At 37.0% G+C, this 26,027-nt stretch overlaps 2 protein-coding genes across 6 annotated transcripts in view; both read right to left on the bottom strand.

The window, feature by feature from the left end:
• The window catches only part of LOC113048484 (putative adenosylhomocysteinase 3), a 28,407-nt gene extending 2,631 nt beyond the window's left edge, over nt 1–25,776 (bottom strand). The window contains exons 1-17 of one of the 3 annotated variants that reach the window (XM_026210329.1): nt 25,653–25,761; nt 25,408–25,568; nt 7,420–7,528; nt 6,985–7,128; nt 5,902–6,002; nt 5,531–5,633; nt 5,351–5,445; nt 5,168–5,274; nt 4,678–4,794; nt 4,480–4,543; nt 3,792–3,880; nt 3,458–3,528; nt 2,260–2,354; nt 2,071–2,169; nt 1,171–1,239; nt 853–931; nt 4–124 (exon numbers count right to left, since the gene is read on the bottom strand). In XM_026210329.1, coding sequence (XP_026066114.1) covers nt 4–124; nt 853–931; nt 1,171–1,239; nt 2,071–2,169; nt 2,260–2,354; nt 3,458–3,528; nt 3,792–3,880; nt 4,480–4,543; nt 4,678–4,794; nt 5,168–5,274; nt 5,351–5,445; nt 5,531–5,633; nt 5,902–6,002; nt 6,985–7,128; nt 7,420–7,528; nt 25,408–25,568; nt 25,653–25,710 — 1,682 coding nt within the window. In that variant the 5' untranslated portion in view covers nt 25,711–25,761. Of the gene's footprint in view, nt 1–3; nt 125–852; nt 932–1,170; nt 1,240–2,070; nt 2,170–2,259; nt 2,355–3,457; nt 3,529–3,791; nt 3,881–4,479; nt 4,544–4,677; nt 4,795–5,167; nt 5,275–5,350; nt 5,446–5,530; nt 5,634–5,901; nt 6,003–6,984; nt 7,129–7,419; nt 7,529–25,407 lie in introns of all 3 variants that reach the window. The other 2 variants (XM_026210331.1, XM_026210328.1) reach the window with 2 other exon arrangements.
• The window catches only part of LOC113048471 (B-cell receptor CD22-like), a 1,131,192-nt gene that overhangs the window by 346,115 nt on the left and 759,050 nt on the right, over nt 1–26,027 (bottom strand). The window lies entirely within an intron of this gene.

Raw genomic sequence — 26,027 nt, 5'->3', positions numbered from 1 at the left:
GACCTGTAGTAGTTTGGCTTAAAGGGTCCATTCTTGTTCAGGCCGAGGTATTTGGCCTGTTCATCAGATAGTTCAGTCAAATGTGCATCAAAAGTAGGGAGATGAAGGCTGGCCACGTACTCATCTGCAGAAAAAGCAGATTAGCATTTTTAAGTACATTTTAAACATCGGGCATCAAGAAAAGTCACATTTCATTTAATATTTATAATTTGGCACCATATTTCAGTGCCAATCAATTTAGCACCTGCTGGAGTGTTGAACTTTGGTTGTATATTCATGGTGAGAAAAAGCAAATAAATAGCAAACTAATATATATATATATATATATATATATATATATATATATATATATATATATATATATATATATATATATATATATATATATATATATATAAAATCTCTTCTTTATATCTCATTTATTAAATAAATTTCTCTGAGTGTGAGCTGAAGGTTTGGAAGGAAAAGGTGAAGAGCAGTTGAGAGGATGAGAGATCGTGGAGGGAGAAGTGGCAGCCGTTTGTGACAGGGTGACCTATTTTCAGCTGTCTCCCAGGATCCCACGTGGCTAAACTCTACAACGCGTGCCGCAGAAAACAATGAATCTTTCAACAGGCTGAAAACATCTGTACACAGTACAGACTAAACCAATTACACCCCTAGACAGCCATAATATTAAGACAACATTTGAGGATTTCACGTAAATCCTCGGTTTATTGCATGTGACGCCTGTCTTAGTGGAGTATGAGCACCACATATCTCTCAAATAGTTCATTTCAGGTCATGCCTAACCATTCTTTTAGACATGCCATTTTTTATGCACGTGCGTGTATTTATATCAATGCATCATACCCATTTTTTTAGGCAGCAGGTAGACGTCCTGTTTGTAGCGGCCTTCAGGGGCATTGTAGAGCTCTATCAGAGCCAGAGCCTTTGGGGAAAAAAGGAGCAGGAAATCAGTCACCATGACAACAGCAAGGCTGTGACACACACACACACACACACACACACACACACACTTTAAGTGCCCGAGGTTCATACTCTAACACAGCAACCGATTCTCTGATTGGACTGTGAAGTGAAATTCTCTTTCCATGCACACAAAAGCACATTATCCATTTAATAAAGTAATTTGTGTTCATTTTTGACTCTTTATGACTCTCGTCTCACCTGGGTAGTGGCAGTGATGGACAGCACAAAGGTAGGAACAGTGGAGCAGCTCAGGTTTAGGAGGCGACCCTGGAAATATATTCAGTATATGGATTTGAGAAGACATAAAAATTCTATCAAACTGTGTTTTCAGTTACATTTTAATCTTAACTTCTTTTTTCTCCTTCATAATACCTGCGCAATGTCTGACTAGTCAAATAAATAAACTTGCCTTGCCTACAGGAATATGTACACACATAAATGCATTTATATATAAACATTTAAATGTAAAAAACAAAACCTAAACTAAACTTAAACCTTAAACCATAAAAACTTATGCTAACACTTTAGAATAGGTAACACCTATTAGTTGCATATTAGCATGCATATAACTAGAATATTAGCCATGTATAAATGCTAATTAAGAACATATTAATACCTTATTCTACATCCCTGATCTTACCCAATACCTAAATCTAACAACTACCTTACTAACTATTAATAAGCAGCAAATTAAGAATTTATTGAGAGAAATGTCGTAGTTAATAGTTAAGAAGTGTTACCTATTCTAAAGTGTTACCGAACTATAAAACAAAATCAAATAAAAATGACACTACCAAAAAATACAAATACTACACTAAAGATACACTACAAAATTACCAAAATTAAAGTGAAAATGGAAAATATAAACAAACTCAAAACATGACTAAAAACATACAGTTAATATACAGTATTACATGTAATATACAGTATTACAATTTATCCATTATATAAAATAACACTGCAATGTAATTGTGATTACATTAACACATTATAAAAATGTATTTTACATTCACTCCAGTTTTTTTGCAATTCAGTACAATGCAAGTGCAAAATAATAATGATACATTTTAAAATCATGACATTTTCAATCTTTCTAACCTCTGCCAGCAGCACTATTCTCTTTCCATCTGGCCAGATCACATGATCCACCTGTGACCTCACCCGCTCCCAGGTCAGTTCGGGGGTTCGCAGACTGGCCTGAAAAGTTGGAGGAAGGAGGTCAACTTTCAGACACTTGTTTACACACAGTTTGTGTGAATACACTATGTGTTAGAGCAGTTTCCTCACCACATCGATCTCAGTGTTGGAGTGGCCCATGTTGCAGACGATACAGCCGTTCTTCATGCGGTCCATGTACTCTCTTACTACCACGTTTTTATTGCCTACGGAAACAACATACCACAAGAGTGAGATGAATGCGAATGAGAAACCCTGAAAGCTTCTGGGTTTAGTTGATGAAAGGAGCTTCAGGAAAAAATAGTTTTAAAATGATTCAAAGAGCCACATAATAAAGAAGTCCCTCGTTCTCCACCTGCCTTTCCCCACAGAACCGCTAAATGAATCCAAAGAAGTCAAAATGCAATTACTGCTGAAAGCAATGTCATCCACATGAGCAACACAGCTGCATGCAGAATGGACTGTGATTCAGGTTTGATTCTTTAATTGTTCCGTTCATCTTTTATTTTACAGGAACGGTTAGAAATGGGTCTATAATCAGAACTTTTGTCAAACTTCATTTCATTGAAATTCAAGACTGACTGCAGCTCAGGTATAATTACTTGAAGTGTATACGAGTCTCAGATGCAATTAACTTCAGGAAGAGCAATCTATACTACAATCACTGCATTTGATTAGTGCAGTGAGAGGTAGAATGCAGTTATACAGGCAATAAACTGTGCTCAGTTATATAACAGTGTATCATTCTGCAGCATTAAACACTAGCTGATAGCTCAAAAAACCTTCATAATCTCATTTAAAAACATGTAAAATATATATACTTGTATATTTTGAAAATGCACAAATAAAGATTTTAAAAATTATTATTTCTTCAAATATATAATAAAATATAATAATAATGGTGATTATTATTATTATTATTACTATAATTACTTAAAAAAATAAATTACTTAAAATACAATACAAATAAATAACAACAATAATAATAATAGTAGTAAGAACAACCTGACTAAAAGCCTTTATAACATCATACTAAAGAAGTAACATCATATGTTTTAACTAGTAATTATTTCAAATATACGTTTAAATATATATCAACAACAGCAGAAACTTTAAAGTATGTCAGTTTTTTTTCCCAAACAATTACAAAAAATCGGCACAGCATCTTTCAAGTTTAAAAAAAGATACAAAAGGAGCGAAAACTTGTCTTTTTTGGGGTAAATTGCCATTTTTCTTCCCTTAAATCAAGAATCAATCAGAATAATAAACCTTCCAAATTTACTACAATCAAATTCAGATTCAAGAATACCTGTGCAGGTGATGACAATGTCAACTTGTCTGATGACTTCGTTGAGTTTTACCAGCCTGAAGCCATCCATGCTGTGTGATGACAAATATAAATTAGTCTTTCTGATGAGCAAAAATGAAAAATAAATGGCATGAGACTGAATTGTGAATGAAAACAAGAGTTAGGAAAGTGCTATGATAATTTGAATCAGGTCTGCAAAAGAATTGGAGAATCATTCACCACTCAAATGCTGGTTCACAATGTATTATTAACACATCAGAATGATATTAAGTGTATATAACGGCATCGCTGCTACTGAGGAAATACTGAATCAGTGAGAGTGTCTGTGGCTCACCAGGCCTGTAGAGCACAAATGGGGTCGATCTCAGTGACGTAGACGATGGAGCCCATCGCTTTGAGAGCAGCACTGCAGCCTTTTCCCACCTTATTACACACAAAAGGATTCACAGGTATGACTCAGAACAAAAAGGTTCAAAGTATCTGTGAAAATATATACTGTATGTAGCACACAATGTGACTGCCACAAACAGGGCAAAATATAAATCATTTGATGTTCCTGGAAAAACATTCCTATTTTCCTCCTCGACTTTATTATTAGAAAGCAAAAGAAATCCATTTAGAGGTATTTCCTGGGGTTTTCTGTCCTCTAGTGGCCATATCTGGTATCTGTTTCCTAATACATTAATGCAGCAGCAGTGGAGGTGTGGCCAGCAAAAGTGATTGACAGATGAAATGGAATATTCTAAAATTGATAAACAAAATCATTCTAAAATAGTTGGGGTTTAGCCGATTAGACAGATATTAAATAATTGTCATATTTTAACCCTTTACCTTGCATTCTCTAAATTAAAAATAACTTTTTCAGATTTTGCAAGACTGGATGTGACAGATACCAGTCTTTTGAATTAACAAATTTGAACAAGTGTACTTTTACAAAGTCCAAGAACATGCTTAAGATCTAAATGCAGGTTCTCAAAGGAAACCGTTATGAGCTGGCAACATTTGTCAAATAATGATCTCACCTCTCCATATCCACAAACCACCACCTGCTTCCCTCCAAACATCACATCTGTGGTCCTCTTTAGACTTGAACACAAAACACAAAACACTCAGTAAGACCACAGGTCGAAATTAACCACACAGTTCCTGCTCAACCAAAAAGAGTGTGTTAACCATATTGATTGGGGAAACTATTTTAAGCGCCTTTATAAGAGACATACCCATCCAAGATAGACTCGCGGCAGCAGTACAGGTTGTCAAATTTCTGCTTGGTCACCGAATCGTTCACATTCATTGCGGGCACACATAACTTGCCAGCCTTTGACAGCTGGTATAACCTAGAAAATAAAAAATGAGATATGTTTAGCAAAAAAACAACAACCACAAAGACAAATTTTGCAGAATTAATGTTGATAACCACTATATAAATAAATTAATGCATGATATATATACATATTAAATGGTCAGTATTTAAATTTCTTGATTAAATAATAAGTAATAAGACAGTCAGTTGTCTGTCTGAATTATCCAAAACATTTGAGTACATTCTAAAATATCATACTTCAATCACTTGCCAGTACTACTACTAGCCACTAGGTGGAGACATTCTCTATTATTGTGAAAAAAACAATTGTCCAACAGAAACTGAGTTTTTACCTTATCCACGCAAATGAATAATAAAATAAATCCTTTACAAATGACTATTATCACCTGTGAACTCCAGTCACGCTCTCCTCTACGATGCCCTTGATCTTTTTGAACATGTTGGGATATTTCTTATAGATCCAGTGAGTCAAATCTCCTCCATCATCTAAGATCTACACAATATAAGCTGTTAAAATGCTGAAAACTGAAATAATATTTCACTTATCTAAATGTAAATATTCCAGCTACCATGTTGGGCTGCCAGCCTTCCACGTTAACACAGCGATCGATACACCACCAGAAATCATCCTCCGATTCGCCCTTCCAGGCAAACACTGAGAAACCTGCCAGAGACGACACACAAGAGTTGATCAGGACAGAATAGTATGAAAGGATAAAAAAATAAGAATAAGATAGGAAAATATTTACCTCCTTCGGCCAGAGCGGCTGCTACCTCGTTTTGAGTGGAGTAGATGTTGCAGGCGGCCCACCTGCACTGAGCGCCCAGAGCAGAGAGGGTCTCCATCAACACCTGCAAACACACACACACGTCGATGCATTACTGAAACACAGATGTCCATCTGCTCTCAAAAAATGTGCATTTAAAAAAAAAGAAACCTCCTCAAATATAGTATGAGAGTAAAAAAAGTTCCAAATAATAAATGGTCCAAATAATGTCCTTAAAAAGTGTTGGGGTAGGATTAGGGTGTTTGAATTAGAGTGTAATTTTTTTAATTTAAGAACAAATTAAGTTAATATTAGGGATTGGAGTGTTTTTTTGTGTGTGTACAGAAACTCACAGCAGTCTGTGCAGTGATGTGGGTGCAACCCACAATTTTGGCTCCAGCCAATGGCTTCTCTCCCTGAGCTCTTTTTCTCAAAGCCATGAGAGCCGGCATCTCTACAGTGCACAGATACACAATAGTCATTAATGCATGCTATTAGTATTAAATTAAAAAGTGATTATCGCATGCACATCCTTGACTTAAAGACTCACTGTGTTACGTTTAGTGGCTGAAGAATAAAGCTACAAGTAACTCGCGGAGGAACAATGTTTCTGTTAAAATCATTTTTAACCTTATAATATAATAATATAACCTTAATATATATATTGGTTGCTATTCATATCAAGTAATGGTGGAAACTATAACTTGGCAAGGTTATTTAGAGGCAAATGGACAAAAGCAGTAACTGGTTTAGAGATTTGCATTGTTACCAGTGTAAACATTGTTTGGTGAGCCAAGTCAATGCACAGAAATGTGCAACTGTGCTACATGTGATTTGTGATTTATTACAGGTACTGTTCGCTAATTGAAGCTTGCAGGCTTAGAAAAGATTACACCTTTTTCTCTCACAGTTCAGACTTTTTTTTTTTTTTCTCTGAGTTCAAATTATGAAAGTTGGCAGCTTCCCGGGAAATCCATCCCGACATCTCCTTATAAATATAAATAACTAGAAGATGGGTTTATGACGTTCTCACTCATTACAATTTTTGACATTTGTTAACAAAAAAAAAAAGTAACATAATATAGCTTTAATGTGAAAGAACTTTAAAGCTTATAAAGAGACACTGTCTGTGTGAAAGTGCACACGGGAGTATGGCCATGTGGTTATGAGGGGCTGAAGGGGGCGCCCTGCTGTCTCACAGCACACACTGAACATATGGCCCCTCAGCAGCACAGGAAGAACATCAAAACATGCTTCACTTGAGCTCACACAAACACACTTCGACTTCACACATAAACAAATACCAGCGGCTTAATATGTTGACAGGCCTGCGGACAACACCAAGCGTGAGCGGCATTGCACAATCAGCTGTCACGCTCGTAAACAGTTATAACTTGTCGGCACATGAACATTAAGACACACAAGGCCCTTCCAACCTTGCTCGGCAATCTCAATCTCCCTGCGTCCGAAGTCTGCCTGTTTGATGTTCTTGATACAGAAGTCTGCATTGCCCTTGGAGTTCTTCTGCTGTTTGTCACGGGGAGAGGTTTCGTCATCGGAGCTGTCAGTGTACGAAGCAGCTGAAAAGTGAATAATAAAGAAAAAAAATATGTAGATGTGTGTGTTTCTCTATGAACACAGTCCTAAGACACCCTACCTACAACACGTACTCTCCTTTATCAATGTAATCCTCTTAAAGAGGCCTGCCAGAGAACCCACACAGGAAAGCCTTTGTTCACATGACTCACCTGACACTCTGCATTAGACTCTTGATGTATGGTAACACATGTATGTAGCCCACCTGACTGAGGTTTAACAGGACATGAACGTGTGACTGTACAGTGTGTGTTGGTGATTGTACAGCGTCATACCTGAGCTGTAACTGTCTGTAGAAGACTGTGAGATGGAGCGAGACAAAGACCTGCGGCTGATCTTGGTGGGACGTTTGTTGAACTCCTGCTTCTGGTCTGCAAACTGGATCTGTCAAGAAAAAGAGTGGGAGGGTCAGGACAAGAGAGAGAAAAGACCAGAGCGAGAGTCCTTACAGTGGGAAAAGATAGAAAGACTTTGAAAGAAGTCTCATACTTGCCAAGAAATATATTTTAATAAATTATAAAATGTACTGTATTCCTGTGAGATAAAGCTGAATTTTCAGCAGCCACTACAGCAGTTTTCAGTCACACAATCCTTTAGAAATCATTAACACATGCTGATTTGGTGTTTGAAATATTTTTTCTTATTATAATCAATGCTAAAAACAGCTGTGCTGCTATTTATTTTATTATTTTGTGAAACCTAAAATAACCTAAATTAACAGATGCATTTTTTTCAGAATTCTTTGAAAAATCCCTTTAAAAAAAAAAGGAAAAAAAGAAACCACGGTTCACACAATGATATATATATATATATATATATCTGTCACATAATTCTTAACAGTGTGTCCATTACCACAGGAAGTGACAAACAAGTAAATAAACAATGACCAGTCCCCGCAATCAAGCTGAATATCAGGAATAAGCCTTTAATTGGAAAGTGAGAAGAAAATGATTTCAACCAAGATTCGTCCTAATCTTTAACACTATTTGACCTGCCAGATAGATACTTCTTGTCTGCCAAAGTCAGGCAGGTTTAAAGGCGATCATTTCCATATCAAATCTTGATAACTCCAACAGTATTCTTCATAAATTCAGTCAGCCACCACTAATCTGCTCTCAATGAGCACCTTTGAGAGCTCGTCGTAGACGTGTCGGTAAACTGTGCTACTATTAATGGCCTGACAGCTGTTGCCTGCAGAGAGGAACGCTCTGCGTGAACCGTGAGAGGATTATAGAGCGGAGCAGTCGTGCCCTGCTGACGTTATCATCTGAGTCAACAGCAAGCCTCAAATCCCCACGCTCCATCAAGAGATTTTTAAAAGCGTGACTATTACATAACCTGTGCCATATCTGTGTTCAATCAACTATCTACTGAGTGATCACAGTGATTCATCTTCAAGCTTTAGGATGAAGCTATAGGAGGTGCTGTTTTCAGGACAGATGGATGGCTTTTAGACCACGAGTATAACACAGTTATGCAGACAAGTGTAAGGGCCTGACTTACAGAGGCCTTGATCCACACAAACACACCGCTGTGCCCAAAAGTACTTCAGTAATTGCCACTTGCAGAGATTTTGCGTCAATAACGCTACAGAGAAACAAACACCCGCAGACTCTGTGAACTTCAATTTGGCACCCGTTTATCTCTTATTTATTACTACACAAAGGGCTGAAGGAGTGTACTGGGAATGTTTTATTGTGCAGGAAACACACTCTACCAAATCACATACTTGCATGATACTAATCAGAGAAGAAAAAGTTCTGAATTATCAGATTCAATTAGAAATATGAAAAAAAAAAAAAACATGTCAGCATGACACACAAGAAAGCAAAGAGAGACAGAAAAAAAACGAATGGCAAAAGGGAAGGGACCGACGGAGAGGAAGTAGACTATATACCATTTTTACATGTGGCCATTCTGATTCCATGGCCTGTGCATCACAATGCTAGACTGTTTCCCTCTGGGGTTTTTTGTGCATCTCTCTTTTAATTGTTAATTGTTTAGAAGCTGAAACGATTCTGGGCAGAGTTGGCAAAATGTGCGTGTGTGTGTGTGTGTGGAGGCTTTTAGAATGTGATTTCTGCGTCTCATGCTCAAGATAATGAAACATGCCAAGGACACATGCACTCACACACTGCCACCACTGGCCCACACAAAGGGCTCTTTCGACAGACCGAAAGTACCAGAGGGATAATTACTCTGGCATGTTCTTGAGTTCTTTGAACTCACCTTTATGACGAACATCAACGTCATGGTTGCTGGTTTAGCTTGTCGATTATCACTTGTTGGCCTTTAACAAGAAAAATGTGCTAAGACTTTACAAACAGTTCAACATTGTAAAGCAAACAAACTGTTGGTGGATGTTTTATGATGGCCCAATCTTGAAAAACAGTGCTAATTTGCTGAAAATCATCCTATAAGAATACGGTGGTCCACATCTCCTGTGAACTCCTTTGTGAAATGTATTAAGAGGTGTGGTTTCAAAACTTTTTTCCAGTATGACTTCATACCTTTCCCAGGGACCTGGATCACACATTACTTTATCTAGGGAGTTTAGAAAGTCAAATATTTGGGAACTATTATCAGTCTTTTGTGGGTCTGTACATTCTGCCGAGGTGATCTGCACAACAAAACACACTAATACACTTAAAGCCTTAATGTAGCTCAAACAGTAGAGCATGCGTCAAGGTCATGGGTTTGATTCCCAGGGAACTGTAAAAATGTGTACCTTAAATCCAATTCACCACTTTGTATAAAAGTGTCTGCCAAATGCATAGATGTACTTGTTTAGTCCATGTTAGACATTTATTTTAAGGCCAGAAAGGTGTAGGCAAACACAGATGCAAATGCTTGGCCAGCTTCGCAAATGTGAGGTCTTGTACAAATTAAACATGTTACATTCAAGTCTTTGTGGCATTAAACCAGACGTAATGTACAGCAGCTTGCTATAAACATGTGTTAACTTTTCTAACAAGATTAGTTAAGTAGTAGAACTGAAAGTTTAATGTGTCTATAAAAGCTGCTTTAGTTTATGTTTATGTATTCCTTTGGCTAAAACAGTAGAGCATGGGATTTGCAACGCCTAGGTCATGGGTTCAGTTCCCAGAAAATGCATAAACAGAGATGTATACCCTGAGAGCAAAGTAAGTCGCTTTGGATAAAAGCATCTGCCAAATGCATAAATGTAAATGCCTACTGCTCTGCACATGTCGCAACTTGCATTGCATTTTACTGTTGTTCTAGCTGACACAGGCATTTTATGATTTTGCATGAACAAATAAACTTACCGACTTTAAAAAGTTCAGATTTGGGTTTATTGCATTACATTCGTCCCTAATCAGACACTGTCTGCACAGTCCAAGTACACTATAAAGGCAGCTAGTTTATTTAGAGGAAAAAAACAAATGGAAATAAAGACTTCAGCAATATGAATTGGTCATCATCCAAATAAAAAGACAAGGATAATCATGCACTGAAAACAAAGCATTATGCTATTACGTCCTCTTTTTAAATGCCACTAGACATTTTGCCAAAAGAGAAATGAGGTATTTTAATCTTTCAAAGGTAATATGAATGGATTTATGTATTAAACAGGAGGCAAAAAGCTCAATTGGAGGAAAGATTCAGGCCACGAGCAACACTTCCATGAAAAAAGATCACTTATGTAAGAAAGAAAGAACTAGAGAAAGAGACAGATGCTTGCATCACGTTAACGGTACATTTTAGTGACACTGCTGAAAGCCGATAATTAAAGAACAGAGCGGTGGAGAAACGCTTCTTTCTTGAGAATGGATGTCTAAGTATTGGGTGCAGGGTCCTGATGACTGCATCGGTTGCCGTTGAAACAATGAATCACTTTTCTAACTAAGTGAACTAAACTTTTACTCAAGGATCATCATTACACTGCAGCTTTGCTCAAAACCCAAGTGAGCTGCCTGCCAAGATGACATTAACCATCCATAATAAGAAAAAAAAAAGACTTTAGTCTCTTAAGTGTGTATATACAGTCTATATATATTCTTGCTGAACAGTCGTGTATGCAGACAGTAAGGCAGCTTTCTAAGGTTTGGCTCTACAGCATGTAACAGAGATACCAAACACTCAACTATCTTATTGCTCTATATATCAATGATGTGTGCTCATTTAGAAGCAAACAAAAAAATTAATGTAACGAATGATGAATGTAAAGCGATGACTCACATTGTCGTTTGCCATCCTGGTGAAGTGTGGATTCAGTACAGGAGCCCAAATCGAAGCTGGTTCGAAGACCCTAACCTTGAGAGTCTTGTCACAATGATGCAAGTCATGGCTGGTGTGCAAGGGTTTTGTTAATATAGACTGATGCAGTACAATGCTTTCATTTACTAGTAAGGAGACCTCAGTTTAGGCCAACAGTTAGGAATAAAGTGCAGCTACAGTAAGCGTAGTTAGCGAAGAGCTCCTAAACATGAACTCTCTGCAGGGAAGAGCAGTTCCAAAACGTTCCTAACATCCCGCTGAGCTCTGAGACAATAAACAAGGAAACTTGTTATGGAAATTTAATGAGATATGTAAGTCTGGAATATACTACAGGACAAAAAGTTCTATTCTGAACTATTTTAAACAATTGTGCATACTCTGTAGTGTATACGTGACCATTTTGTCTTCTTAAAAAAACAACAACAAAAAACAGGCTAAAACTTTTATTCAAACTGTGAATATATTAAATACAGAAAACATTTAAAGAGGGCTCCCTTTAATATAATCACTACGGATGTCAATTAGTGGCAGAGCGATTAGCTACAATGCTAAGTGCTGCAAATCACGCTGTACTTAAAAGCCTTTAACAGTATTCAGACAGAGCATGATCACAAGCACAGGACCTTTTGAAGAGAGCTGCCTATCAGCGTGTACCGGATTGAGTCAAAATATTCTTGGCTATTGGACCCACATCCCCCTTGTGGCTGTCACCTGACACAAAAATGTTATTGCATCAAATATTAGCGGGCACACGCCTGCATGCCATGTGTAGGACTCTGGATGGGTTTTTTCTGCACAGAACGCATGCTAACAGGAGAGGAGAAGTGGAGAATAACTGTACAAGATAAAGAGAAAAACCTATCCTCCAGATGACAAATGACAGAACCATACAAAACCTTTAGGCCAAACAGCAGAAAAACGTAACATACTTGGAGTCACCCTGACATACTTCAGTTCTGAGTACACATCACTAATGGAGTCACTTGAGCGTCAAAAAACTACAAATTTGTGTGCAGAAGGGAGCACAGAGTTACAGAAATTACACGATTTCTTTCTTTTTTCATTTCAAGGCAGCAGCAACATCAGGCTGAGGTCCTGAACATCTCTGGAGGAGATTACATTTGTTCTCTGTGGAAAGACATGCGTAAACAGATTCACAAGTCCTGTGTAGCACCTGCATCGCGTGGTGCAGCATAAGGTTGAGCTAAAGAACTCATTATATGCAAATGTTACATCACTTTTAACTAAAGGCTATACACCAAGCCGTCTTCAAAGAACTAAAGCCGACAGAACTAAAGAGCATCTGGACCAAAAAGCTTGAATTAGCTGTCTCTATCAGCAGCTATCAATATATTCATCATTCAAAAGGAGAAACCGAAATAAGGATATACAAGACATATGCAGACAAAGCAGCACTTGCTTTCCATTTTGAATATCAAATATGTAAATAACTTGCTTAATTTTAAGTGGCTTATGTTATGAAAATATTCACATACTGGAATGTTTGGACAGCCGACCGTCGCCTTGCTTTAAAGACCTGTAATGACCTGATGCAACACAGTGCTGTGCGGGACGAAACTTGATGGGTGTGTGTGGGTAGATACTCATGTTTGCGAGATGCAGGATTCTCAATTGATAATCAATTGTTATTAATCTGTTGCACAAAAGCGACAAGAAAAACTAATATAAATTAAAAACAATTAACTGGCACAAGCATAGGCAGAGCTTCTAAATTTTTGCAGCACTGAGCAATGTAGCCAATCACAGACATGCGTGTTGATTTCTGGAACGAAATGTCCAATCAGAGGTGTTAGAGTCTACTCGCCGCTCAAAATGCTGTAGTTCTTGTGCAGCGCTGAAATTTGCGTGCTCAAGAATCCTCTTATGACACACAAAGTAAAGACATTATGAAAGATTCATTGTGTTATAACAGAGCGTTGTGAGATTGCTATGAACTGAGATGTCAGCTTTTTAGTGATTATAAAGGGAGTGTTCTTCGATCGCATTCAGCCAAGCCAAACTATGGATGCAGCAGCCTATGATTGCTTTAATAACAAACATTTTATTTTATTATTATTTTTATTAATTTTACCAACATTTCAATTACATTAGTATGGACACTTATTTTCGCCATGTAATAAAAATATAAAAAGGTAAAGTAATAATATATAGAAGTAAAAAGATAAAAAGCCTCACTCTTGGCAAGTTTATAGCTTGCAATTATATCTTGTCCCTCTGAATTGGGGACATCTTGAAATGTAAACTCAAAAAGTTTGCATTTTGCAATTTTTACTTTTTTCCTCTGAAATTTTAGTTCACTGATCACCAGGGATCAGTAATCTATTGATATCCTAAAAAGAAAAAAGAAAAACCACTCAGCCTAAGATTCCTTACTTAAAAAGCCTTAATTATCATTTCATTGTCGTGAAGAAAAAAAAAAAACGTAAACAAATAATTGTTCCCATCATGCACCACTGCATTATAAAAAACAAAGACTTTAACGCAACTGATCTTTTGCATATGCTTCGATTGTTATGAGCCTAATACCTTTGCTGTGACACACAGATCCACACCTCAGCTTTCTTTCTGTAGGACAGTCTGCAACTTCATAAACTGTTTTCATCCTGGCATTTTCACAAGCTTTACAAGCTATAAAGTGACTCTCATAGCGACTACACTTCACAGTCAGACCAGACAGGGTTTGGCGGGTAGCATGGGTACTGTGATACAACACGGTGACCCACTTTGACTAATGATGGCACCAGAAATGAAAGAGACTGGTGCAACAGACACCAAGAAGCACCTCAGGGAACTTAATTGGAGAAGAAGCTTATGTGAGGTCCATTCTATTGAATAAATCTTCTTCCATCTAAGTGTTTTAAATTTAATGCATAGGCTTAACAGAAGGTATACGGAAAATATCCATAATTCAAATGAAATATCCAACACTAGCAATCGTGTGTCAAAGAACACTGGAAGGTGTGACCGGTAATTTGCTTCCTGCTCGAATGACGGATCACATTGTAGGACATGTGCGCTCAAGTGTTCTGCATCCAACACGTAACGTACCTGACAGATTTGATTACTATTTCTTGAAATTCTGCCCTTCCTTTTTTCTTCGTATCCCTCAGCCACAAAATAATAGGATTGTATTCCTACAAGGCCAATATATCACTGGGCTTGGCAAGGAGTTTGACCTTTCCTACAATAAAGTGTTGAAAAGCACTCAAGCAGAGCAAAGCATCTGAAGTTTGATGTGGATTTTTCCACTCTGAAGAACAGAGGTTAGCTGTAGTTAAAGGATCTGTTCGGACTTTGCCAGTATTGGTAAAGTTAAATCAGTCTTAAGGATTGTAATGGAAATTTACAGAGTAGTATAGTAGTCTGATTCATCATAAAGTTTTCTTGCTCTCAGCCTCCTTAAAGTTCATGACTGATAGACAAAACCGCCACGAATTCATTAAAAGCATGAAGAGTTTGTTCTGTTTGATAAATGTCTTCACACTCTGCACTTGCTCTGTGAATGTATAAAAGTCATCTACCTACGCAGAGAGCTCAGCTGCAAAGGGTTAGGGGGCGGTCAGCTACCCCATGGCCAATTCAGATTCTTTCTGGAGGAGCCATTCGATACCACGTCACGTTATTAACAAAAGCTTTCTGAAACGAGCGCCTCGGGACGCTTCAGCTGTACTAGAGGAGCAAAAAAAGAAATGCATAAATTGTCAATACCAGCCTACAAGATGTGTTGTTCTCATGCCCTTTGCTATAGACAAGGTTTACAGTAGAAGTTGTGGTTGTAACTGCAAACCAAAAAATAAATAAAGTGGCTGCAGTGAACACACCCTCACACACACACTAGGATGATAAAAACATAGGGGCCAAAAACAGATTTTTAAAACAGAACAGATTGGCAATTTCTTCAGAATATTTAACTCTGCTGTAGGAACCAGACATGCATTGATATTAACATTTGAATAATACTGATGATAAGTCGATAATTGTTTTCATGTTATGATCAATATCCAGAACAATTGAACACAATTTTGTATAAACACATTAAAAATAAAAACAAAAATTAAATAAAAACTGTGAAAGTGAATAAAAAAGGGAATTTAGGCATCACAAAATTATAATGTACAGTATTAAAAACCTATATTAACTTTTTATTAAATACTATTTAATGATACTGAAAATTCAGCTTTGATCACAGGAATAAATAACATTTTAAAATATACAAAAATACACAATTATTTGAAATCCTTATAATATTTCACTTTATTATTATTATTTAATAAATACAGCCTTGGTGAGTATAAGAGACTTATCAAAGAATTCTAAATGTTAATTATTCCAAACCTTTGACCTGTCATAATTTACAGTTATTCTATTGATATGAATCCTTATATCGATCGATAACCACTATGGGACCAACATATATAGCCTATATTCTGGTGCTTGTTGCAGGGCTAGTTAACCCTTATGACCAATCCCTAGCTTTGGTATAACAAACTGATGTGGAATTTAGACTGCATAACTGGAACACCAAGGTAGCACCATCTCAAAAGCACAGGCTGGCCGCTCGAAGGGCTCATATTCAGTCCTTTGGACTTTAATTGAAGCAGTCGCTCTCTCAGAGTGTTCTTCCACCAGTATGAACCTGTTCCTGCAAGCCCACTCCAAGTTCCCTGTTCCACAGGCAGTGACGAGCGGCAATCATTGTCTCGAGGTCCTTGGATAAAAGGCTTCTATTTATGTGCCAGATGGTGCTCTTCTGACTAAGCGCAAACAGAGAGAGTGTGATGTTCTCTCCGTTCTCTTCATATTTGGGTTTAACGCAGGCTGCCAGCATGTTCTTTCACAGTGTGCTTATTCTGAAGAGATGAAGGAAAAAAAGAAAATCATCCCACATAGTATTCTAAAATGAGAAATACTTCACTGCTGTGGGCTCTAGAGGCACGGAAATGGGTAGAGCAGATCTCAAAAAAATAAAAATAGTTATTATTTAGAAAATAGATGTTGCATCCAGTTTATTTGCCTGCCTTGAATTCAAGTTTATCTGTAGCAGAACTCTAATCCTAAACAAATCTAATAAAAGGTAAGTAGAAGATATTTTAATTCATTGAAAATCAGCCTTCAAGACACTATGACAGTCCTTCAAAACATCTGGAAACTGGATGTCTAAACTCATGCCAAGAGGTCAAGGCCTGGCCAGATATTCAGTCTGGTCATTTTAAACAAAACAATCTGGTTAAAACATGTTACTTCAAAAATAACCGTTCAAAATTGGCATTTATTCTCAGAAAATATTTTTTTAAATTTTATAGTTTAAACGTTCTCTGATGCCAACAGAAAGAAAGGCAGATTTCAAATATTTCCAATAGGGTTGTGCACCAGCCAAACAACAGCCACAGTCTGGTGGACACAAACACAGATGCATGAATCCACTCAGAGCTTGTTAGGTATTCAACTTATCCAGTTAAACTTATCCTAAATCGAGTGCATCATTAACTACCGCAGGTGCAGGAAAAACAAAGATCCGAGACATACTTGAAATGCATGATCTTGCAATATTATAATGAACTGAAATGGTTTATATAGGGCTCGAATTGAGGGAGGAGTCTAGTAAGCTTGCACTGCGGTAATAAATGGTCCGTGTGGCGCGCTTCAAGTGAGTCACGTTTTGTTACGCCTTTGGCACATAAACATTATATTGAACAATTAATATACTTTTGTTATAGCTTTATCTTTAAAAAAAAAATTCTACAATTATCGCCCAACTATAGATTTATGGAACATATGCTGTCAAAAATGTGATATAAGGCGTAATATGTGATAATGGAGATAAAAATGTGCAAAAAGGGAACATACAAGGACTTTTTGAGTCTAAACTTATAATCGGTATACATTTAGGGACCATTTTACATCACATCCACTGGCAACTTTATGATGAAACAAGTAATAACTGTAGATTAACAGTGGCCCATATTATTATCTTCAGCTAGAGCTCAAAGCTCTCTGTGTATCAGGGCCTCCGACTTGCTAATTTGGTTTGAGAGCAGATGGCTGCAGCCTTTTTAGAATCATCAATGTGTCTGACGCTCAATCATTCCTGTTGCTCCACATAAGGAACAAATAGCAGTTCAGGAATTAGAGATGTGTGAGAGAGAGAGATAAGAAAATGAGAAGGATCATATCATGCAAGCCAGTTATTGATTCCTAATTCATAAGAAGCAAGACAACCCTAAGAAGGCCTCACATCTCCTCTCTCAAGTCAAATATAGCAACATAAAAAACAAAAGCATTTTAAGATGTACGTAACAGACATGCTTAATGATTTTGTCACTAATGTTTACGAACATGTGCATTTCATTCAGATCCACCCATTGCATCATCTAATCAAATTCTCTAAGAGGAGGAAAAACGCATCCAATCTGCAGTGAAGCAGAAGAGGAAGAAACCTCATTCAGTTTTATATTGGCAAATGGAGCTACCAGCCACAAGATAAGCGTGAAAGCGCAGCAAGACCCTGAAGCAGAAACACTAGGAAAGCGATGCCCTGCTGCACTGATTTATCGACACTGGCATATGAGCAGTACATGCAACAATTACAGTCTTCTGCTAACTGCATTCAATGTGCAAAAATCAGGCTTGATGCAATGATTGACATGAGAAGAACCAAATGCATGGTTTAGCATTAGCAGCATTAAGCTTGTTACCTGTACACTGAGGGCAAGAAATCTCATTGCTCATTGAAATCTCACTGCTGACGCATTTCCTGGGAACGGGGAGGAACTAGGATAAAGGATGACGTCACGCCCAATGATGTTCATCCTGAACCAATCAATTGACCCACAAATTTAGATCAGAAGTCATGTTCTGGGTCATCAGCCAATTCAAGTCAATGAAGCCAAACACTCTGAAAGCTCAAAAGCTTTTAGAGGAAAGTTCTCATGAACACTCAGCCATCAGAATGAACCGAAAGTGTGACCTGCATAAAGAGAAGTAACAAGCCACAGTAGCACTGAAGTATTTTCAACCCCGTACCAGATCAAAGGCATCAAATCCAGTAACTGTGCTGCACTTGTTTGATCTGCAGAGATGCTTGTGGTCCCAAAGAAAAATGATGGACTGCAATTTAGGAATACGTACCCACTACAAAGAAAGTCTAGGGTACCCTGAAATTTTAGGTTTGTGCGGAGAGACTGCTGCAAATAGATATTTTCACTTGACCATATATGCAATTAAGATCACTACACTTCGCCATAAAGGTCAATTTTAGATTTGCCTCATTTCTGCCTCACTTTTAAATTATTAAGAGACAGAACCATTTATCTGTGCTTTTGCTCTTGAAACGTCCATTTACTTCAGTTCAAATGTAGGAGACTGAAAAGGCAAGTTGATGCATAAAGAAGTCTTCCAATGCGTACCAACGCTCAAGTAAAGCCACAGTACAAGACATTGGGCTAATATTTGATTATGATTTTTCTGAAATTCAAGAATGCACAAAAATGTAAATGTCTGACTGGGTCAGAGAAAATTTTGCAGGCTCTTCACTCTTAAGGGTCTTTAACATCCATGTAACCTTCCCAATCCACAAAAAGTTCTTTATAGTGAAAAATGGTTCTTTAGATTTTTAGAGAACCAAAAATAGTTCTCCCATGCCACTGCTTTTGGAACATTTATTGGAACCTCAATGTAACTCAGTGTAAATTGATGTCAGACAAGTGTAGGTTATCTTCAGGTTACCTTCTGGTAAATTCACATAAAAACACAATGTTGTGAAGTTTGAGGTGAGTCAGGCCACTAAAATCAAGGAAACGGTCACAATCAAGCAATGCATTTCAGCAGCTGTGGTCTAAGGTTTGTATTTTCTTTGGAAGAAAGGAAAGGAAGAGAAACGAAGATGGCTTTTTTTTAAAAAACCTTTTCTGAGAATCTTTTGTGATGCAGCAGATTTTGAGCACACTGAATGTTCTTTGTGAGGGGCTGGTGCAGGGGTCTATGGTGCATTCCTTAGCTGTGTATCCTGCATGTGTGTCCATTCCACCGGTTAACTAATTGAAAAACCTTAGGCCTCAATAAAATACAAACGCCAACAGAAATCTTCTACTTAATTTCCAACACCATGAAGCAATCGAACAGTGACTTGTGAACAGAAGGTCCATTTGGTCAGTGGAAAAGCTTTAGTTCATTCATTCAGTAACACATTCCTGGCTAACGCCTGACTGGTGGCTTAATCTTTCACATGCACAATTGATGCAAATTCACTCCTTCGTTCAACAGTACCACAAATCTGAATTTATTCAGTGAACAAATGTATAAGCCAACGGGATTAAAATGTCCTTACAGGATTGTATTTCCCAATCTTTCTAAAGCAAAGCTTAACATATAGTGTTGAGCAAAGAGCAAGAATAAATAACCAACTGCCATGTACACAGCTTGGCCCCGATGTTCCTCTATCCTATGACCAGCCGTACAATCCGACAACAGCTGGCAGCCTCCAAAAGATTTGCTTTCATGATACATACTTTGACTCTTCTAGCCCTGCTGCTATTATAAAGCTCACTTGTGAAAAAGTCACAGATTGCAATCCAGCAGCTTATCAAGCCACTGTACGGAAACTGCTATCTCTTGCGCAGGTTTGCTGGGAAATGGCAACATATGGCAGCACATTCTGAGAGTAAAACAAAAATGCTTTTAAGCCCAGAAAAAAAGAACAGGAGAGAGACAGAAGACAGGGCCCCATGAAAAAATAATAACAATGGAATTCACAGTGTAACCTGGAATGTCATGGATGTCATTTGGCATTTTTGAAACTCAAAAGGTCTTCATGTCAAACCGTCAAAATAAATGATCTTGATTTTAAGAAATTGTGTCAAATATAATACTACTACAGTGGATTGTACTTTTCAAAAGAATAAAAACAATAATAAATGATTAACATTTAAATTTAAGTAAAATCACAAATTTTTATTCATTTTTTATTTTTATTTTAACGGTAGACCTCTGTTGTACAGAACTTTGTTTGCCAAAAAAAGGCAACTGTTAAATTTTCATTTAATAACATTTTAACGGATTACCGTATTACCTGACTACAAGTCACACTTTTTTTCATAGTTTGGCTGGTCCTGCGACTTATAGTCAGGTGCGACTAATTTATCAAAATTAATTTGACCTTGAACCAGGAGAAATGAACCAAGAGAAACCATTACCGTATACAGCCGCCAGAGGGCGCTCTATGCTACCAGAGATGCTGCTCAGTGCTCCTGTAGCCTACACTGAGCAGCATAGAGCGCCCTCTCGCGGCTGTAGACGGTAATGTTTTCTCTTGGATCTTGGTTCTAAATAAATGCGACTTACAGTCCGGTGCGACTTATGTACGTTTTTTTCCTCGTCATGACATATTTTTGGACTGATGCGACTTAAATACGGTAATTAAATTAATGTTTATTGCCTTTGATTACATTTGATTACCACTATTTTCGATAATACATTTGTATTACGTCAGTAGGCTTTTTGAACACTGAAATCTAAACTTTCAAATGGAATCCGGAAAATTCGATTGGAATTCGGGAAAAATAATCAGATTTCATAGGGTTCCAGGTTAGAGAGTGTGAGAGAGAAGTCTGTCACACATGCACTCGACAGAAGCAGCATTGAGGTGGCACAATATGTGTTTGTTTGGCAGGCTCGCTCTCACTGTTGCCTCTGCAGTACACCAAGTCATTACGGCACTCGAGAAGACTCTGGGTGATTTCAGGTGAACGAGTTCTGCTGCGGTGTGGTTACGGCTGCCTGAGGGAGAAAGAAATCTCAGCTGTGCCCTTTAAAGTGTTGAAGTGCACCATTAGGGTTGCTGCCAAGGACACAGAGTCATAGATGAGTGTTTGAGAGCAAGAGAAGATGATTCGGTGAGTGCACTGTTATCAGTAAACTGCTTCAGTACAAAACATGCAGTTCTGTTCAATGCATCACTCCATCAAAGCTTCAGTCTCCATGAGCACCACTTACTGAAAGAGCACATCTAGTTTCGTTTAATCACACGTGTGGTCCTTTTTTCTTAAGCTCTTAAGACAATAAGTGGCATACACAGAAAATGGTCTTTCTGGAGGCATGCTATCACTCATACATGAACCCTCTACAAGTGCAGATAAACAGAGACAGGTTCAATGTACAGGTCAGTCTCTCTGGTTCCATCCCACCATTTATCAAAGCCTTCAAACTTCGCACCATGGTGAGAAATATTTTCCTGTCAACTGCTCGTTGAAATCTCATCATATGTCATGTGAGAAACGAGAAACTTGCATGCGGAGCAAACTAGAAAGGGAGTAACGCAGGTCTTCTTGACCTTGATTTCAAAGCAACATTTTCTAAACACTCCCAAAAGAGATTTTTTTTCAGTATAGTTCTGGTGTTATCCAGCTCCTGGGTCAGACATAACAACCCAATGTTCGGGTCATTTTTGTGTTATTTAGATCCTGCGTCAGACGTAACCCAGCGGTTGAGTTATTTATTGTGAGGATTTTTTTTTTTTATTTCATCTTATTTTATTGATAAAATAGTTAATATACTGTATATTGTTAAATTTTATGCAAAGCATCACATTTATTTTTTGCATGGAAAACAGAGGAAGTTACCATGCAAACCATTGGTTTTTGTGGAGTATTTTACACAAGTTTTGAGGATTTAACTTAGAGAATTTAAGTTATTTCATATATGAAATAAAAAATAAGTTAATAAAAATGAAACAACCCATTATGCTGGGCTATATAAACAACCCAATTTGCTGGGGAAAATTAACCTAACGTGTTCTGTCCTATAGTTACCCAGCCCTTGTGTTAAAAACAACCCAAAATGTTTTTTAGAGTGAAGTTTCATTTAACTTTTAAAGTGCATATAAATGATTCACCAGCCTTCCACAACTGACTGAAAATGTTGTTTTATCATTATTTATATATTGCAATATTTAAAAATATTTTCATTTCATATGTGTTTCTATTTAGCTCTTATTTACTTTAGATTTTAGTTTTACTAAGTTGCACATTATTAACACTTAAAATGTAGTACTTCAGCATAAACTTTATTTTAGTTCTTAATTTCTAATTTTTTTATTTTTAATTCCCATTTAACCTTAATTTTAGGTTTTTCGTCTTAAAATGTATATTTTAGATTAGCTTTATTTCACTTTTAGCTTTAAAACATTTTTTATATTTTAAGTTAACAATAACAACACTGCTTACAGCTGTTACTGATACATTTATATTGCTCTAAAAACAACTTATCCTTATCTTATCACTCTAAATATTATCATATCATATCATATCATATCTATATATACATATATATATATATATATATATATATATATATATATATATATATATATATATATATATATATATATATATATATATATATATATATATATATAAAAATATATAACCAGCATTGAACTGTAAGCAATTGTCATGTGCAGTGCTTCCCCCAAATTATCCACATCACATATGTCTGTCAGGTCTAAGAATCCTGGGTACAAAAGCTTTAGTGACATAACGTCACAACAGTGTAAGGTATGCACAAAGCTCCCGACTGATGCCAAACAGCAGCGTGAACACGTCTATCAGCACCCTGCTTCCCCTTTACACCCTCAAATCCAGTTGTGCGAATGTTCACTGAGGTCACAGCAATCCTTAGTCAAACTACAGGCCTGCGTTCGAGATCCTGCTGCGGGACATGTCACTGTCCTCCCCTCCTCTCGGCTACTGTACAGAAGCAACAGTAGCATGATGTAGCTAACAGTTTAGTTTTTTTGGGAAGTTAAAGTAACAATGCATTGAAAGCATCACACCAGCACCCTCAGGATAGATGAGTGGCATAGAAGAGTGTGTGTCCTAAAACATCTGGGATGTCACCAACCCCACTACAGATCATCTAAACCCCACTATGGGGTTCATCATCTGTCACTGTCCACAGAAAAGCTCCAGAGTTGCACTGTTAACAACACAGACTGGTGATAATCAGCAGACAGAGTCCGCGCTTAGAAACAAGGTTATTAAAGTTAACTTAAAATAAGCTATATTTTGTCACCTAAAAAAAAAAATCAATAGACATTTAAAAAAAAAAAAAAAAAAAACGAATACAAATTTAAAAAAGACAACAAAACTACTAAATTACAAAAATTAAAATGAAAACAAAAAATATTCAAATAGAAACTAACTCAGCATAAGAATAAAACAGTATCACAATAACACTAAAATAAATAACCCTGCTTCCTTTTTCTTTACAATACAAATGAAAGTGTTAGCATTAAATAAAAAGGAAACAACTATGAACCAAAATAATAGATGTGTGTGGATTTAATTTTTCTTAAATAATCATAGTAAAAAGTGAAATGTTGCCTAACTAACTGAAATAAGTTTAATTTGAAATATTAAATATTCTAGAACTAAAACATTAATAAATTAAAGCTAAATATATAAAAATATAAAAAAAAAAATTGACAAAAGCACAAAACAAAATTAGTAGAAATTGAAATGAAAACAGAAAATATAAAAAGAAAAACTATGCGCTTGGCCTTAAAAAGAAATGATCTATCATGAACTAAAATAAAAATTAACATACATATATATTTATGTGGATTAAAAAAATCTAATAATAATAACATTTTAACTAATGTATAAAATACAATTAAATGCACTAGTGCTTGAAAAACAAATTGTCAAAGAATAAATATCTAAGGCCACATCCAAATGTCATGTTCTGGTTCATTCTACATTAAATCCTTGGTCAATGGTAACAATAATAATAAAAGCAAATTTCTTTATCAAAATCTTTTATCCTTGAAATGTACACCATCTTCATTTTGTCAGCTAAGATAAGATAATGAAGATTTTATTTTATTGATAAGAGATTCATGGATAACACAGTCTCCATTAAGCCAGATAAGAGTCAAAGATAAGAGACACTCCATGAAGTGAACCGGTAAATTCCCATAATTATCTAATCTAGCTCCGGACACACAAAGCTCATGACAGTCACACTGAAACGTAACAGAAGAGTGACAATTCTCAACTTATATCAAGCGATACATGTGATTCCTCACATCAAATCTGACATTGCTTTTGAACAGGGAAATGAAATTATATTTCAGAGAGTCAAATGGTAGGGTTTCCAATGACCACATCGTCAATCAGGACACACAGACAAAGCAACTTAATCATATAAAATACTCAAACAATACTGCTAACTTCAAATGCCACAAAACTGACCTGCACACACTCCAACAACACCTTTCTTCACTTTGAAAAGCAAACAATGCTATAAAAGAAAAACTGCAACCAAAACGAATGAAAACAATCTTAACCAACACTGGAATTCTTATCTTCACATAAAGATAAATCTGAAGGATTCTCAAAGAGCTTGAAGATCATATCACAAATTGAATAATAATAATAATAATAATAATAACAACAACAATAATAATAATAATAATTAAAAATTGGGTTACTTTTCCATTAATTTCATTAAGATAAAAAATCAAAGGTTATTAAGTATTGCTTAAATCATGTACAATCAAACTATTCCATGGAAGTGCAATAAAATTAAATTGCATACAACTGCCTATCCAAAGCATTACACAATCTGCGAATTAATTCATAATTGAAGTTTTTATAAAATTGTTACAATTTCAAGCACGATTTGTGTTTTGGAACGGTTTGTTTTGACCTGGATAAACGCACGCAGCGCCACGACATGCGCAGTATTCCAAACAATCACTCACGAGCTCGAAATCAACGCGATCCGATCCAAAAAACCCCGTGAAAGCACTCGGTACATCTGTCACCGATCGTCTCCTGACAGCTGGAGGTAAATGAACGTGAATTTACAGCTGTTACGCTGCTAGCAAAGGTTTGATAGGCCAGGAATCATCGCCGCACAATGACACACGACAGCGAGCGGATGAACGGTTCAAAACGAGCTCCATCACCGATTTATCGGATCTCCGCACAATCAAGCCATGTTACCTTTTTCATTCGCGGTGCCTCGGCCACGGTGCCGTCGCAGTTGACAAACGCCTCGCCGCCGTTCTGCTGAGGGTCCGGCCGCTTCATCGCGGACGCCTGCGGCATCTTCACGGGGCTCGGAGCGGTGGTCACCGGACTCGGCTCAACCGTCGCGGCCGCTGCTGATGGCAAAGTAGAGTTATTTACACTCTTCTTCTCCTCTGCTTTGGGTGTCAGAGGAGATATGGCGGGGGGAGCGTCTTTACCGGTCACGTCTTTTAATTCGACCTCGGCCATTTTCGCTGTCACAGCCTGGACTGACATCGCTGCGAACCGCACTGATGAGGCTGTTTTTTTTTTTTTTTCAACACAGAAACGACACACGAACGGATACGCAACGGTGGGTGGCGAGCAGCGCAAAGCACCACGGGACATGCAGTTCACGTTACCACAGCGCAATGAGCGCATGTGACGTTTCATGTTACGCAAAATGTGGTAGTAATAATTATTTAAAACATTTTTTTTTACTTCAAACACTACATTTCATTATTTTCATATAGTAATAACTATTATATATATATTTTTTAATACCAAACACTTACAACTATAACTTTGACCTCACAAAAAGTGGTCATTACAAT

Source organism: Carassius auratus, chromosome 29, assembly GCF_003368295.1.
Source record: "Carassius auratus strain Wakin chromosome 29, ASM336829v1, whole genome shotgun sequence".
NCBI classification, from domain to species: Eukaryota; Metazoa; Chordata; class Actinopteri; order Cypriniformes; family Cyprinidae; genus Carassius; species Carassius auratus.
This window is presented reverse-complemented; position numbering and strand designations above follow the sequence as displayed.